This window comes from Labeo rohita, chromosome 3, assembly GCF_022985175.1.
Source record: "Labeo rohita strain BAU-BD-2019 chromosome 3, IGBB_LRoh.1.0, whole genome shotgun sequence".
NCBI classification, from domain to species: Eukaryota; Metazoa; Chordata; class Actinopteri; order Cypriniformes; family Cyprinidae; genus Labeo; species Labeo rohita.
In genome coordinates this window covers 33,785,697-33,802,053 of record NC_066871.1, presented here as the reverse complement: position 1 = coordinate 33,802,053, position 16,357 = coordinate 33,785,697, and the positions used below count along the sequence as shown (strand labels likewise).

Sequence of the window (16,357 nt, the reverse complement as noted above, 5' to 3'; positions counted from 1 at the left end):
TAAACTATTCCTTTAAGACTTTGGTTCATCAAGTCCGTTCGACCAAAATCAAAAACCAAAAACCACTTTCGCATTGATCTCTGATATGCGTTTATGAGAGAAATGCACTCCGTAATGCACTTTTACCAAATTCTTTCAGTTGTGGTATCCAAGAAATGTCAAGATTAAAAGCAAAATTAGCTTAGAATGTAACAAACAAATGTCACATACAGCATTTTTTTTGCACCCAAAATGCATAAAATTGGGATTATACCACTGCAGTAACTTGGATTACTGTTATGTCTTTTTGAAGCTTGAAAATGTTGGTTGAATGGAATTTCAATGGAGGTTTCATTAAAAATATCTTCGTCTTTTGAATATGAACAACGTAAAGGAATTTTCATTCCTGTTCCTCACACAAAGCTATTGTATAACTTCAGACATTTTGAAATACAGTGCATAAGTCATACAGACTTGGGGTATTTTTGTGCCTGTGGATGTAAAACATCAGCTTGTACATTGTGCTTCCTTTTGTGTTCCACTGAAGAAATAAGTTAATTTGGGTTTGGAACATTAGGTTTTTTTTTTTTTTTTTTTGAGTGAACTGTCCCTTTAAATTCAAAATACAGTTCAAATTGCAATCAGTCTCCATTTTAATGTGTCATAGCTGGTTGTTAATGTTTAAACCACCCACGTTTGTCCATTTATGTGTGCTGTTTTGCTTTCTTGCCTTCCAATAAGACACTAAGAAACACAAGTTCAAACAAATGTGTCTTGTGCGACATGCTGCTTTTATTTGGCAAATACAGTGCTTCTTTTACGCTAGATTTTAAGTGTCCTGTGTTTTAAAGGGGTTGTTTCAGGTTTTGATTTACTGATGAGAAAACTCTTTGTGTTTGTGTGTTTTAGGTTTCAAAGTGTCCTTTTTCTCTTCATGTACATGCTTCGGTGAAGCGTTTGTGGTGTCAAAAGAAGCAAGTGAAATTAGGATGTAAAGAATGGATGAATGAGTAAATGAATGAATGCTGTTTTTGTATTTAAATTCTCATTTTAACCTGTTGGTGAGAAGCTGCTTCAGCTTTCGTTTTACGTTCATCGTCAGTCTCACCGGGTCTCTGTGGGGTGTGAACACCAGTCTTAATTTGAAAGTTCGAGACACTTTGAACCAGAGCCTTTTTTAGGGCCGATGGGCAGCAACAGATGACACATGATGGCACAATAAAGATGTGAAATCAAGTCACATTGTCTTTTGTTTATTTCTTGATTGGGAAAACTTGCAGTATTTCACACATTTTATATGATAAAACTACAGAAATCTGTACACAGATTTGCCCAAGTGAACTTGGCTTACATCCTTACTTAGCAATAGCTTATTTGCAGTTCCATTGTGTAAATAATGTTACATTTTATCGAATAGTGTAAGTGTGTGATTTTAAGCAGAATATACAGAGGATGTACTTTCCTATACTACAACACAAGCATATTCATTTTTAAACTCTTAACAGTTCAAAAGGTTCAACACAGCAGGAATGACCTAAAACATTTTGTCACAGTTGTGTACATCAAGTCATCGTGAACATGTCCCGAACTGCTCACCACAGGAAGCACTGCTGTGAAATATTTAACAGCATAAACTTCATGAGCTTATAAGAATCTCTGGCATGAGTCACCATTGCACATCAGAGACAGGACAAGGTAAGAGACGCCGTGACATCTCTGAGACAAGAGAGCAACTCCATCTCAATGACTCAATGACAATCTGCTGTTGAGAAGCACCTCACACATGGAGCTGATGATGGAGAACACTTCAGACCTGGAGCCGGTGGAGCAGGGAGAGCCCGCTTATCCTGACAGCGCTTACGGCTCCTCTCCAGTGGACATGGACACAGAGGATGGAGACACACTTTCCAGCAGCACACTCCTCCTCACATACAATGAGGAGCTCATGCATAAGGTGACCACCGCTATCCTTATGTCTATCTGTCTATCTATCTGTCTGTCAGTCTGTCAATCTACCTGTCTGCCTGCCTATCTGTCCCCCATCCATCCATCTGCAGCCTGTCTGTCTGTCCATCTGTTTATTCACCCATCCATCTACCTGTCTGACAATCCGTCTGTCAATCTGTCTGTCAGTCTGCCTGTCCATTCGTCTCTCCATCAATCTATCTACCTGTCTGTCTGTCCGGTTGTCTGTCTGTCCAACGTCTATTTGTCTGTCCATTCTTCCATCCATCCATCTATCTGGTCATCTAACATCTATCTATCTATTTTTCTTTCCATCCATCTATCTGTCAGCAAATCGTTTATCTATCTATCAATCTGGCCATCCAACGTCTATCTATTTATCTGTCTGTCTGTCTGTCCATTTGTCTGTCTATCTATCCCCCTGTCCACCCATCCATCCATCTTTGGATGTCCGTCAGTCTGACTACCTATCTACCAGTCTGTCTGTCTCTCCATCAGTCTGTCCATTTGTCCATTCATCCATCTACTTGTCTATCTGTCCCCCTGTCCGTCCGTCCATCCATCCATCCATCTGTTTTCCTGTCTATTTATCTATTTATCTGTCAGTTTATCTGTCCATCCATCCGTCTGTCCATCTATTTACTGTGCGAGTCTGTTTATCTGTCCCCATCCATCCATCCATCCATCCATATGTCTCTGTCCAACTGCCCGTCCATCCATACATCCATCCATCTACCTGTCTGTCCATCTATCTGTCCATCTATCTATCTGTCCATCTATCTGTCTGTCTGTCCATCAGTCTACCTATCTATTGTAACTGTCTATCTGTCCCCATCCGTTCATGCATCCATCTATCTGTCTAGCTGTCTGTCTGTCCCTCCGTCAGTCTATCTATCTAGATCTATTCATCCCTCCATTCTTCCGTGAATCTATCCATCCATTCATCTATCTGTCTCTCTGTCCTTTTGTGTCTCTTCTGCTAGTTTCTATTTTCTAAAAGCTAATCAGCTGTAATTATGGCTCTTGTACAGGAAGTCAAACACCCACCAGTAGCACAGTCAGTGCCAGAGAGTTGTAGGTATAAACCAGTACAATGCTGTACACGGCTGCATCAATTACACACCCACCTTTGGTCCATGGAGGTGGAGGTGTTGTATTTATTCAGAGTGGTAGTCGAGGTTATGTTGACTCATACTTGAAAAAAGGTTATTTGAATGTATCTGTGGCATTTGTTTGTGATGGGGGTTTTGTGGGACCTTTTATATGTTCACAATGAGATCACACACCAGGCCTATACACAAAAGATTCTTTACTGTACTTACAGTACTGCAAACACAGAATGAAGAACCTTTTTAGAATGTACTCATATTGGGCTACTGTTTCTGAACTTAGTGCAGTGTTAATGAGTTTGGAAAAGTGTTTACTGCATAGCTAACTATGCAATTTGTTGATAATTAGACAACCAAAACAAACTTCTTAACACAACTAGCATGCCACCATGACCAGGCTGTGAAATATCCCACACTGATTGTGTTACAGATATGAATGATTTTTCAAATTAATTGGCTTGCTTATGAGAAGTGTGTTATTACTTTTGTAAGCGATCAGACATAATTTTCACTAGGCGTGTGATAAAACACAGGACGGATCACATAGAGTAATAGGGTTTGATCTTTTGTCTTTTAAATAGGCTTTTAATTGCGTCAAAAACCCAGAATCAAGCTGATTTCAATAACTGTCATTGACATTCTTAAAGTATTTTTCAAAAAGTGGATGTGGTAAGGAAGGATGACAGGAAATGAGTTTATTAAAGAAACATGAGATCAGTTCCTCTAAGTGAAGAAGCTTCTCTGTTTCTCTGTTGTTGTTTTGTATTATTAAAATGATGGCAAAACTTTTTCCCAGATTTGCTTCTGTCTATTCAACTGTACGGAGTTATTCAATTATACAGCAGTTAATACGCTGCAACAGCATCCTTATATCTGCGTTTTTACAGTACAACAGTATTTCATATAATAAAATGTTTTAGAAAAAGTATATTTAGGTCAATATTGCCATAATACTGCCATTAAATATCATTCAGCATTCATTGAGTGGAAAACTGTGGAAAACATGCCTTGATTTTTCTGTTACAACATATTAAAGACATGCATTTTCAATAAAGAGGTATTTTGATAAGCAAAATTAAATACTCTCTTGGTCAAAGCAATTGTATTTTATTTTTGCATTAAAATAGGAAATGCTCATGGAATGGTTTTGATCACATAAGTCCTGGAGTTACACTCATATTACAAGCTTTTAGGTTGTGTCAAATTGTAACAGTAAAGTATCTCACCACTATCTATTGAAGGAGAGACTATAGTGCTTTGGCTGCGGAAATGCATGTGTTGCCATGGTAATGGCATTCCATGTCCCCGTCACGTGCCGGTTTGTTCCGTTGTGTTCTTCCTTAATCAAGCATTGCATGGCTGAATACGTGATGAGGGACTTAAAGAATATCAAAGATGGATGAGATCTGTATGAAATAGTAATAGAGTTTGATAGCCTGAGGGCTCAGTGTTTGACATGATTCATCTCCTAAAATCATCCCACAGGTATTTGTTTGTTTAGCAAAACATTGCTGTGTGACTCAATGCATTTGACTATTTCATGAAACACTGAAGATCTCAAATGATCATCAAATACCTCTCAATTCAACACAGGAAGAGTCACCAAATGTCCTCTCAGAAGCGTACAAGATTGAACCTGAGGCATGTACTTACTGCAGGCACTGGAGGAGAGCTGGATTTTATTAAAACACAGGGCAACATAGTGAGACACTAGATTAAACCGAGCAGAGCACAACCACCCATCTGCCCTCCAGCTGATAAATGTCATGAACGAGCCGTGTGTGCTTTTGCAGCCTCTGGCCAGACGCTCGACCGGATGGGATAACCATGGCAACCAAAGCTGGATGACGCCCACGTCCTCAGTCTCCGCAGAGACGTGGCATGCTGCCCTCTGCCACATGACATGAGGCTATCAAATGGGGCAAGTGTGAGACCGAGATTGAAAGAGGGGGTGTTTTCATATCAGTGATTGCTGAACTCTGTTCAAAGCTAATGAGGAGCGGCACTTGTTTTCAGGACATTGTGAAAACTCACAACCACAGTGCTAGAGTGAAACTGACTAAAAAGTGATTGTGATGAGCGTTGCGTTTTACCCAAAGTTATACATTCTTCAACTCACAGCACAGAGAATAAAAAGGCCAAATGTTGAGCACTCAAAGCATTAAAAAAAATTTGGGGCCCTCATTGAAAACAACTGAAAAATACGCTAACCTCAGAAAAAAAAAAAAAAAAAAAAAGCTTTATTGGACACGGCCTTAGGGTGTTTCTAGGTAGTTTGTATGGGCTTGGGTTGGTTACTTAACTCTTTCCCCACCACTGACGGAACTTTCCGGCTTTCTGTGTTTTTAATGTTGTACAATAGGAGGCGCTATTACACTTCTTCTTAAAGAGTACAGAATCGCTGGATTAAAACATGCTAAAGAAGAAGCAGAAACAAATGATTGCGTATGTAAAGCCTATTGTAATTGTTAAAATGTCCAAAAACCAGCATTCTCCCCTAAAAGCAATTGTGCAGACCAAACTGTAAGTTGTAGAGACTTGAAACTTTGAGAGATGGTAGTACTCACTGTTACTGTCGACAACGTAGAGCTGCACGAATCTGGATAAATTGATAATCACAGTTTTTTCATTTCAAATAGAGTTCACAATTCTCCCACGATTCTGAACTAAGCAAAATAACATGAAATTTACTAGATGCTGTGACAAAATATAATTGCTGCAGTCTATTCTAAAATGTTTAATGACTTGTTTCATTACTGAATGAATCAGCAATTTTGACCAAATCTCTTGAATGAATGATTCAATGACAAATACATTTTTAACAGTCACTTGTCGCCATCTTATGGAAGCCTGTTTCTGACACTGAATAAAAAAATAAAAAAGGTTATTGCGACTTGTTATCTTGTAATTCTGACTTTTTTTCTCAGAATTGTAAGATATATTTCTCAGAACTTGCAATTCTGAGAAATACAGTCAGAATTTTGAGATATAAACTCGCAATTCTGTAAACATATCAGTCTTTTTTTTCTCCTCAGAACTTGATTTAATAACTTGCAATTGCGAGTTTATATCTCGCAATTTTGAGTTTATATCCTGCAAATGTGACTATAACTCGCAATTGTACGTTTGTATCTCACAGCTCTGAGAAAAAAAAGTCAGAATTGCGAGATGTAAACTCGAAATTGTGAGAAAAAAAAAGTCAGAATTGTGAGATAAAAAGTTGCCTTTACCTTTTTTATTTTATAATTTACTGGCGGAAACGGGCTTCCATAACACCTAAAGGCGAAACAATGAAAACAACATTGAAGTATAAATTACTTTCAAAAGATTATTTGCTGTAATTTGATTGCTACCATACCATCAACTATTTATAGTTAATCAGCACTATAAATAGTTGAAAAAACTGTTTATGTAGATGTTTCCAACCTTAACATAATAACTGCTCTCTTTCTGTCAGCGGCAGCACAAAACAGATTTAACTGCTCCGTTATGACTTTGTCAAAGGTTTAATAGACAGACAAATTGCTGTCATTTAGAAATAATAATAATGTGTGGGTGTTTGAATCAAGATCGAGATGGCGACCTTTTAGTAAATAATCATGCAGCTCTACTACAACGTCACCAAGGCTCACTTCAATCGGCCTGACGGTGGTGCTACAGTGATTAAAAGTTCGAAATCACTCATGACTACTAAACCGTTGGTCACAGGCTCAAGTGCCTCGAATTCCATCGTCAGCCGCCGAAAATTTGGGGTATGTGGGAATTTTTGACAAAACTATTTTTGCAAACAAGTCCTAGGTTTTTCATCCGACTGGAACCAAAACCAGTGTAGAAAGAAAGCATGTAGATTGGCCACTTGGTGGTGCTATAACAGGGAAAAAATATAAAAACAGCTATAACTACTCAACCCTTAAAAATTGGTATGCAGTGTCTTTATCGAAAGTGCCACAAGTGTCTATGAGGACATTTGCCTTTCTCAAAATACATGGCCGCCATTAGCCAATGAATTTTGAGCACTTTGAAGAAATTAGAGAAATTTGAGGCCGATGGGAACGAAACTCAGTGGGCATGTTCAACTCCTGGCCCTGGAGGACTGTGAGAATTTTCATAGAAATTGGCCACTAGGTGGCACTAATGAGATTTATGCCTCTGTAATCAAGTGTTGTTTCACATTTCCACACAATATGCATATCATTTAATAGATCTCCTCATAATGAGCTACTTTGCCTCAAGAACCACTGCTATCAATTTAATGGTTCATTAAATATTCTCGATTATGTAACTACTTTTGCGAACTAGTCCTAGGTTTTTCACTCAACCTCAATAAAACCACTGCAGCACCATGCTCTGGACTCTCTAGATCAGGCATGGGCAAACTATTGTATGTGCTTAAATGCCTTAAAGCACTTGGTAATCACTGCTTGCAGCTATATTATATAATAGAAATTACATAATAACTAGGAACTAACCCTGAACCTTTTACTCTAACCCATGGTGTTACCTAATATTATCGAGTACTGTTTTAGATAAGTACATGTAAGTATAGGCAAATGCACATACTGTAAAATAAAGTGCAACTGAGAAGAATTTATCATGTTGTAATGCGGTTGCTGGTGTATTCTGATTGACTTGCTAAGAAGTATAGTGTCTTGTTTCTTGTCATGTTTTAACTCTAAGTGGTTGCAATAATGTTCTGGAAAGCTCCCAGTATGTTGCCCTACAGTTTCCAATGTGTAAGGACTGTTTTTAGCATATTCCATTTCTAGATGCAATATCACTAATAATATTCTGCTCTGTAAATACAAGGTCCTTTTTAGACATCCATAGGATTTTTTTCACCCATTTTATTATCTGTCAGCCATAAGTCTGACCTTGCACACCCCTCCTCAACAAGCTGCAGTTAAACCTCAAATATGAGCAACAGGCTAGTGACAGCTAGTAATAATGATGCCTGCACCATTAACAAACACCTTGACTGTCTTGATGAGAAAGCTGTGAGAGTGTGCGGATCTGCTTTCTGTCTCCCCAAACTAATTCTTGTTGACGCCAGCAGCAGGTGTCAACATGAAAGTGACTAATCTGTCTTTACAACTCTGGCTATGATCATCTCTCCCGTACTAAAGCTCAAGCTCATTTATTCATCACAGTTCAGCTGTGTGACAGAAATCACGCTATGCAGATTTGAGAATGCAGTGAAGGGGAAATTAAGACATTTAATTATTCCCTGGGTTTGTCACTTGACTGAACGTTTGCTCATGTTATGCATGTGCTTTACACTGTATTTTTAGCACATACTTTGATGTATGATATTAAAATTGTGTTTTCTATTATATTTTTTATATCTAATGACAGACTATATGTAATACTAAAGGGATAGTTCATCCAAAAATGTGACCCAGGACCACAAAACCAGTCTTAAGTAGCACTGGTATATTTGTAGCAATAGCCAAAAATACATTGTATGGGTCAAAATTATTGATTTTTCTTTTACGCCAAACATCATTGGGGATATTCAAGTAAAGATGTTGTCTTTACACATTTCCATGAAGATGTTTTGTACATTTCTTTCCATAAATATATCAAAACTTAATTTTTGATTAGTAATATGCATTGCTAAGAACCTAAACTGGACAACTTTAAAAGCAATTTTTTCACCCTCAGATTCTAGATTTTTAAATAGCATCTCAGTCAAATATTGTCCTATCCTAACAAACCATACATCAATGGAAAACTGTCATTTATTCACCCTCATGTTGTTCTAAATATGTGAGTTTCTTTCTTCTGTTGAAAACAAAAGAAGACATTTTAAAGAATGATGGTAACCAAACAGTTGACATTACCCATAGACTTCCATAATATGGAAAGAAAACATAGGTTCACACAGGTGTCCGAACAGAGGAAGCGCAGGAGTAGAGAATCACATTAACTATGATCTACTAACATCTGACAAGCACATAAGTGTCACAATACCTTTATCTTCATTTGACCCTCCATCTGTTTGTGCATCTGTTTGTGTCTGTCTATTGCAGACCATACTAGTTGGAGACAGTGGAGTAGGGAAGACGTCGCTGTTAGTGCAGTTTGACCAGGGAAAATTCATCACAGGATCCTTTTCTGCTACTGTGGGCATCGGATTCACGGTGAGTCTCTCTGCAGAAGGTCACAGATAATGTTTTCTCAGGTGACAGGTGACATTAGTTTTCTCCGTGGAGAAAATACAACGCACAGGACCAAATACACCTCAATAAATAAATATATATAGGTTATGCTAACCTTATATGTGACCCTGGATCGAAGAAGCAGGGGTATATTAGCAGCAATAGGTAAAAATACATTGTATGGTTCAAAATTATCGATTTTTCTTTGATGCCAAAAATCATTTGGATATTAAGTAGATCATGTTCCATTAAGATATTTTGTACATTTTCTAACATAAATATATCACAACTTAATTTTTGATTAGTAATATGCATTGCTAAGAAATTCATTTGGACAACTTCAAAGCCGATTTTCTCAGAATTTTTATTTTTTTGCACCCTCAGATTCCATTTTCAAATAGTTGTGTCTCTGCCAAATATTGCCCTATCCTAACAAACCAACCATACATCAATGGAAAGCTTATTTATTCAGCTTTCAGATGGTGTATCTCAATTTTAAAAAACTGACCTTTACGACTGGTTTTGTGGTCCATGGTCACATATCTAAATATGTTACTATTACTATTAAACACACATGTCAAAGACACATGTGTCTTTCCTCATCTTCCTCTTCTCTCTGAAAACATTGATTGACAAATATTGGTAGCTTTCTTGTCTTGTCTTGGCTCTGCCTGCTGCATTTGTTCCTCTATCTTCTGTCATAACTCCCTGCAGAGAGCCGCTGGGCTTTCTCAACGCAGAGCGTCTGATTACAATAATATGATAATGATCATTTTACTGCAGGCTCTGATTATAATTACAGAGGGATCTGTCTGGCCTCGGTTGGATCATCACTGTTTGTTGTTTTCCAAGTGTTTTTTCCCATCATGTTTTGTAATTAGTCCCAGCGTTTTTGTGTGTGAAACAGGGTGTTTAATATGTATGTGTGCAGAATATGATCAGAGTATACTCTGGAAATAGGTTTCTTCTGTTCACAATTAAATACCTATTTAGGTGCCAGGACTGAGCTTAAAGAAGACATGCATGAATACATCACTGGTCCTTACAGCCGTCCTGAAGGATACCTGCACAATATATTGTTAAATATCAATGGTTATTAAAGCAAATGTTCAGTGTTTATCATAAGACCGTTCTTATGTTATTATCATACTGTAAATGGATGAGAGTGGATGTCATTACACTTACCGGTCAGTAGAGAGCGGACTAAACACACGATTTTAAAACAGAGATTACACCTCAATTAATTTGTAACACTAAATTGTGAAAGCTGCAAAGTATGCCATTGGAATTTTTACATTTTATAGCTCCTAAATGCTTTTAAAGACCTTTAAAGGCCTGTTTTCATACAGATGAATTCACTGAACGTGAATGAAACAGCTCAGTCGTTCGTCGTTCATATTTCAAGTTATTAGGTAGCCTAAATTAAGTATTAATTTACAGACAGCTACATTACAGTCAAAACTCATCTGTATTGGCTGTGAGCATCGCGACAAACTACAATTATGTTGAGCGAAACTCTCTCACAGAAGTTGAATAAACTAGTGTGACGGTTAAACCGAAACAAAATGACGAAGTGGGCGGGGCTTCACAGCCTGGAATATATGTCTGATTGGTCAGGTAAGATATTTCTAAACAATTCTTGTCGTTTAACGCTTTAAGTAGTGTTTTTACTTCACATATGTCATTACATTTTTAGTGTCATTATTCAGTCAAAAGTAAATAACGCACAGACCTTAATATCCCTTTCTAAAGCGCTTCGAAAACGCCACGTGGTGCGTGTTACTTTTCACCGCGTTGTTAAGGAAGAACCAATCACAGACGTTTCCGATGACATTTATTTTAATGTAAATATTAGAGAATGCCGGTTCAGATTTTCATTTGCATTTCAGGTGTTAATGCTCGGAATGAATACATTTGAACGATTAAACGTTCTGGAGTACAAATGTCTTTAATAAATCAAAAAAACATATTGGGGTTTAAAGGAGGTTGAATGAAAGAGTGGGCTTTCTGAGCCCCGAAGCGCCCCCTGCATAAAGAATGGTTTTATGTTACATAGAAAACGTTGGACAGGATTTGCCACTCAACCTATGCGACGCGACGCGACAAAACCACAGCGCTCTTATAGCGCGTCCGCAGAATGTAATGGGCGCGTCTGGTTTAGTCGCGTCGCTTGATGGGTGCCATTGGTTGGTCTCCTCCTCTCAATCAGTGTGATCAGATGTGATCTGGCACCTGTGTGTGCGCGACCCACGGGAGCCTGTTGCTAATGTGTGTTGTGGAGCGATCTTCTTCTTTGCGGTGTGTGATTATGCGCGCAACTGCACGATAACCATCATGTTTTGCGTCTTTGCGCGTTAATGATGATAAAGAGGACGCTTTTCGGATAGATGCATTTGTTGTGCTTCTTCATGTCCACTGATCTATCCTCATCCTCCGCCAGCATCTGATGAAGTTTGAGCGCGTTTCAGATGCACTATGTGATGCATTTGTGATATAGTCACCCGGCGTGTCTTGAGAAGAACATCGAAAGCAAGATCCTCGTCATTTGTTTCCGCGATGTCAATCAATAAAGCAACATTGACGGAGAATGGGGTTAAAAACGGAACGTCGAGAAATGTGCTGGAGCGATGCGCCTCAGTCAATGAGTATTTTGATATTGCCTTCAAGGTGTGAGTTATGTTTTATTGTTCAGTTTATTGCTGGTGTCATGATTTGTGTTGTTGCCGCTGCTGTGTTTGAAACATTTGCCCAGTGTTAGTTGGCACCTGTGGCGCGCAAGTGCGTCCTACACTCGGAAATCACTTTTCAAGAATGCAAAGGCATGTTAACAACCATGCAACTGTCAGAATTCACTTTAAATGGCGTTTTAAATGCAAATGTAATAGTTGTTCTGTGTCTAATAGTACAATATAACAGTGGTTCTTTTGCGTTTGGACCAAAGTGGTGACTAAGCGCAGCATGAAAATGATTTATTCTACAAAAGTAAAGAAAATCAACTTGGCAGAAAGGATAATGTAACGTAGTTGTGTTCTTCCGTTTTAAAGTTAAGTCTATTTTTGTACTGCAATGTTATTATTTTGCATATCTGATCTGACATTGTGTTTTTTCTCCTGCCGCCCACGAGCTGTTTTGGGTCGCGAACCACCAGTTGAGAACCGCTGCTATATACAGTATACCGCCCATTTCTTTTTTTAATTGAATACATTTCCTCTAATATTTAAGTAATGTGATAGTAGTTTGACTTTTCCTTACTGATGGATAAATATTGACTCAGGGAGGGAATCTACACATTTCTACACATCTGAAGACCTGTCGATGCACTCTGAGGCGACATAAATGTGACCCTGGACCACAAAACCAGTCATAAGTGTCAGTTTTTTGAAATTGAGCTTTATACATCATCTGAAAGCTGAATAAATTTTTTCCATCGATGTATGGTTTGTTAGGATATGACAATATTTGGCTGAGATACAACTATTTCAGTATATGGAATCTGATGGTCCAAAAAAATCTAAATATTGAGAAAATTGCCTTTAAAGTTGTCCAAATTAAGTTCTTTGCAATGCATATTACTAATCAAAAATTAAGTTTTGATATATTTACGTTAAGAAATTTACAAAATATCTTCATGGAACATGATCTTTACTTGATTTCCTAATGATTTTTGGCATAAAAGAAAAATCTATCATTTTGACCCATACAATGTATTTTTGGCTATTGCTACAAATATACCCCAGCGACTTAAGACTTAAGGTTTTGTGGTCCAGGGTCACAAATATATAAAACATGAAGTCTCAGGGATTCCAGAATGAGCCCTTGAGATTTTATCCCTTGAGAATTTCAATTAGAGCAGCTGTTTTTGCCTCTTTTTGTAGTGAGGAAAATGCGTAGATGTAAAACGATAAACAATATGCAATGTTGGAATTGAGCAACAGTAATTTCAGCACAGAATATTATGCAGTGCCAGTAGAACAGGATTGGGTAAACGCACATTTCACAATTTGAGTTTCTGTCCGTTACAATGCATTTTCTAATGTTCAAAACAACTGCGTCTTTGTGTTAAAGTCAACATGGAAGCAAAAATGACCCTAATTACTTTCTGAATACATGTTCCTGGTTTATTTTGCACGATTTACTGCTAGAGAGCATTTGCACGACACGTCATCAATTGGTCATATTGGCGGCACTGAACGTAAACAATGCCACCGAACCAAATGAAACTCGCATATTTTGCTGATTATTGCTGCTGAAAGTGGTAAATTATTGTCATGTTTTGGGCTGTACTAATCAGTTGGACTGGGATAAAACATTTAGAGTAGCTTCCTATAGACTGCCAAAAGTTATAACAAATCAACCCCGGTGAAAAAACCAGCATATGCTGGTAGGTATGTTTTGATGCTGGTTTAAGCTGGTCCTTTGCTGGTTTTTGCTGGTCATGTTGCTGGTCAAGGACCAGCATGAACCAGCAAAGGACCAGCATAAACCAGCAAAGGACCAGCATAAACCAGCAAAGGACCAGCATAAACCAGCTAAGGACCAGCATAAACCAGCAAAGGACCAGCATAAACCAGCATTCCAGCATCAAAACATACCTACCAGCATATGCTGGTTTTTTCACCAGGGAAGGAGAAGAGTGCAAAAAGTCTGAGGAACAAAAGGCATTAGTGGTTGGCCAAACTGAACCAGGATTTCCAGGGCAAGAATCTTGACAAAATTCATGTTTGTTCTCATCATTTCCAGTCAGGTAGGTGAAATATTAGCTTAATATCTTAATTAATACTGCTCGTACATATCTTTACCACCTCTTAAATTTCGTTTGTCAAAATATTGCGCCCTTTCCTGCTTACTAAGTCCTCCTCTATATGATTTAGCATGTTCCACATGTTTTTTCCATGGTTTAGACAACATAAGTTAGGAGAACAACATATTTAGTAGGTCATTAACTATTCAATCAATGCTGTTGGTTACATCCGAGTATCGCCAATATGTCTGCTCATCCGGGTAACTGACCAAATCGTGACGTAAGTGCAAACTCTCTATACTTTCTTTTAACCACCTGTCAAATGGTGACACTTTTCACACTCATTTCCGACATAAAACTGATTCCTACCTGACATTTTTGTCTTGTTCCACTCAAAAATGTCAATTTGTTCAAGTAATGTGGGTTGTGAATGTCATTTCTTGTTGACTTTGACATAGAGTTGGTGAACACTTGAGCTCATTAAACCGGGATGTGTGTAATAAAGTGGTTGTAGGCCTAACAGCTGTCTCTGACCCTGATGCCCCTTAGGTGATGCTGCTGGGAGACTCGGCAGTGGGGAAGACCTGCGTCCTGGTGCGCTTTAAAGATGGTGCCTTTCTGGGAGGCAACTTCATTGCCACAGTGGGGATAGACTTTAGGGTGAGCCAGCAGTGGATGGAGCTGGTTTGCTTCTCCTTTTACAACATGCTTATATTTATTAATGGAGGCTGCATCATAATTTTACATCTGTTTTTTGCTGAAACGTTTGATGCATTGTGCGTTTCAGAGCTAAGTGTTGTCATTTGTCGCTTTTAATGCTCAAGCTCTTTAATGTGTGGTGAATTCTGATTGATTGATCTTTTATCACTAAATTTGATCATTTTGTAGACATTATTAGAACATTATTTTTGAATGTTCTGAAACAAGTAGTAACACCTAAAAACATTGGTTGAACATCCAACTAAAATGTTTTTTTTTACAAAAGTTCCAAGAACAATGTTTAAATTGTTTTTATGGAGAACATTGAACAACATTTAAATAAACATTCTGTTAACGTTACTGTAGGAATGTTTGTTTGGAACTTTGAGAGAACCTTTCCGGAATGTTAGCCAATGTTCTGAGAACTTTCGTTAGCTGGTTTCTCATAGAATTAGAATGATTATAAGAAATTTATCCACCTTGTTGTTCAGTGCGTAAGTAAGCCTATGGACGAGACTTCAGGTTCATTGAGCACTATAGGGAAATAACGAGAAGAATAACAACATGCGGTAAATGGTAAAACTGTTTGCACTACAACCAAGTGTGTTTATAATTAAGATAATACATTAAATATGGTAAGACACAAATGACCATGTTTGCGCTTATGCCAAAAATATATAGTGATTATAGATATCGTTATTATCTGGGTGTAAACAGGCCTTTACCTTGGTTTGTATTTAACTAACAACAGAAGTATGCTTTTCTTGATGTTAAGCAAGAGCAGCTTGTTTTTTTTGTTTTGTTTTTTTAAGGTCCATGATTGTTTCTTAACAGTTTGAGTTGCATATTTTATTGCAGATTGTTTTGTGAGTCACATAATGTCACAATATAATGCCGCTTTGCCAAGAGGCTGTTGTTGAAGGATGAGACATCACAAACTATATCAGAACCGAAAGCAAACCTGTGGCTCACAGCAAAGTGCTGTTGTTTGTCTCACATTTGTAGAGGGTGTTTATTCCAGAGACTTGAAATAATAATTCACCCAAAATTGAAAATTCTGTCATCATTTACTCGCCCTCATATCATTCCAAGCCTTCGGTGGAACATAAGAAAACTTAAAACCAACATTCATCCAAACATTTTCATTTTTCCCATTACAGATGGCTTGTTTAATTCTCTGTGTCAGACAGAGGATGCAAAATATTCATCAAAATCTAATATTATAAGTAGACCTTCGTGGCCATGAGAACATGATGCTTAGAAAAATACGATATAACCCTTTAACACTTACATCCAGCATCTGATCAATAAGCCGTTCTGGCACTCCATCGTAGAGAGGTTCTGTGCGTGTGTGTGTGTGTGTGTGTGTGTTTCACTGTATTCGCTCTCCACTGGCATTTAACTGTGCAAATCTCTGTGGTCTTCTCAAGTGGTGTTGGTGCAGTCCAGCAGCCTCTCGGACAAATCTGTGAAGTCATTGTGCCACTCCAGATGTCTTGGAGTGTTCGGATATAACAGGCCAATCTGATGCTCATTCACGTTTCAGTCTGGCTAAATGATTAACTTATTACCCCATGACACTTTGGGTCTTGAGCTGCACTTAGTTGGGGAGGAAAAGAGAAAATTTTGGTTAAAACTTACCTGGGGTGTGTTTAGATGGGGTGACTTTTCATCTCACGCCAAACTGTTGTCCAAATGCATGTTAT

At 38.0% G+C, this 16,357-nt stretch overlaps 1 protein-coding gene across 2 annotated transcripts in view; it reads left to right on the top strand.

Moving 5' to 3' along the window:
• The first annotated feature begins 1,655 nt into the window (after positions 1 to 1,655).
• The window catches only part of LOC127158536 (ras-related protein Rab-37-like), a 33,466-nt gene continuing 18,764 nt past the window's right edge, over positions 1,656 to 16,357 (top strand). Inside the window, exons 1-2 of one of the 2 annotated variants that reach the window (XM_051101621.1) lie at positions 1,656 to 1,933; positions 9,083 to 9,193. In XM_051101621.1, the coding sequence (XP_050957578.1) occupies positions 1,763 to 1,933; positions 9,083 to 9,193 (282 nt within the window). In that variant the 5' untranslated portion in view covers positions 1,656 to 1,762. Of the gene's footprint in view, positions 1,934 to 9,082; positions 9,194 to 11,346; positions 11,879 to 14,501; positions 14,613 to 16,357 lie in introns of those variants that run through there. The other variant, XM_051101627.1, reaches the window with a different exon arrangement.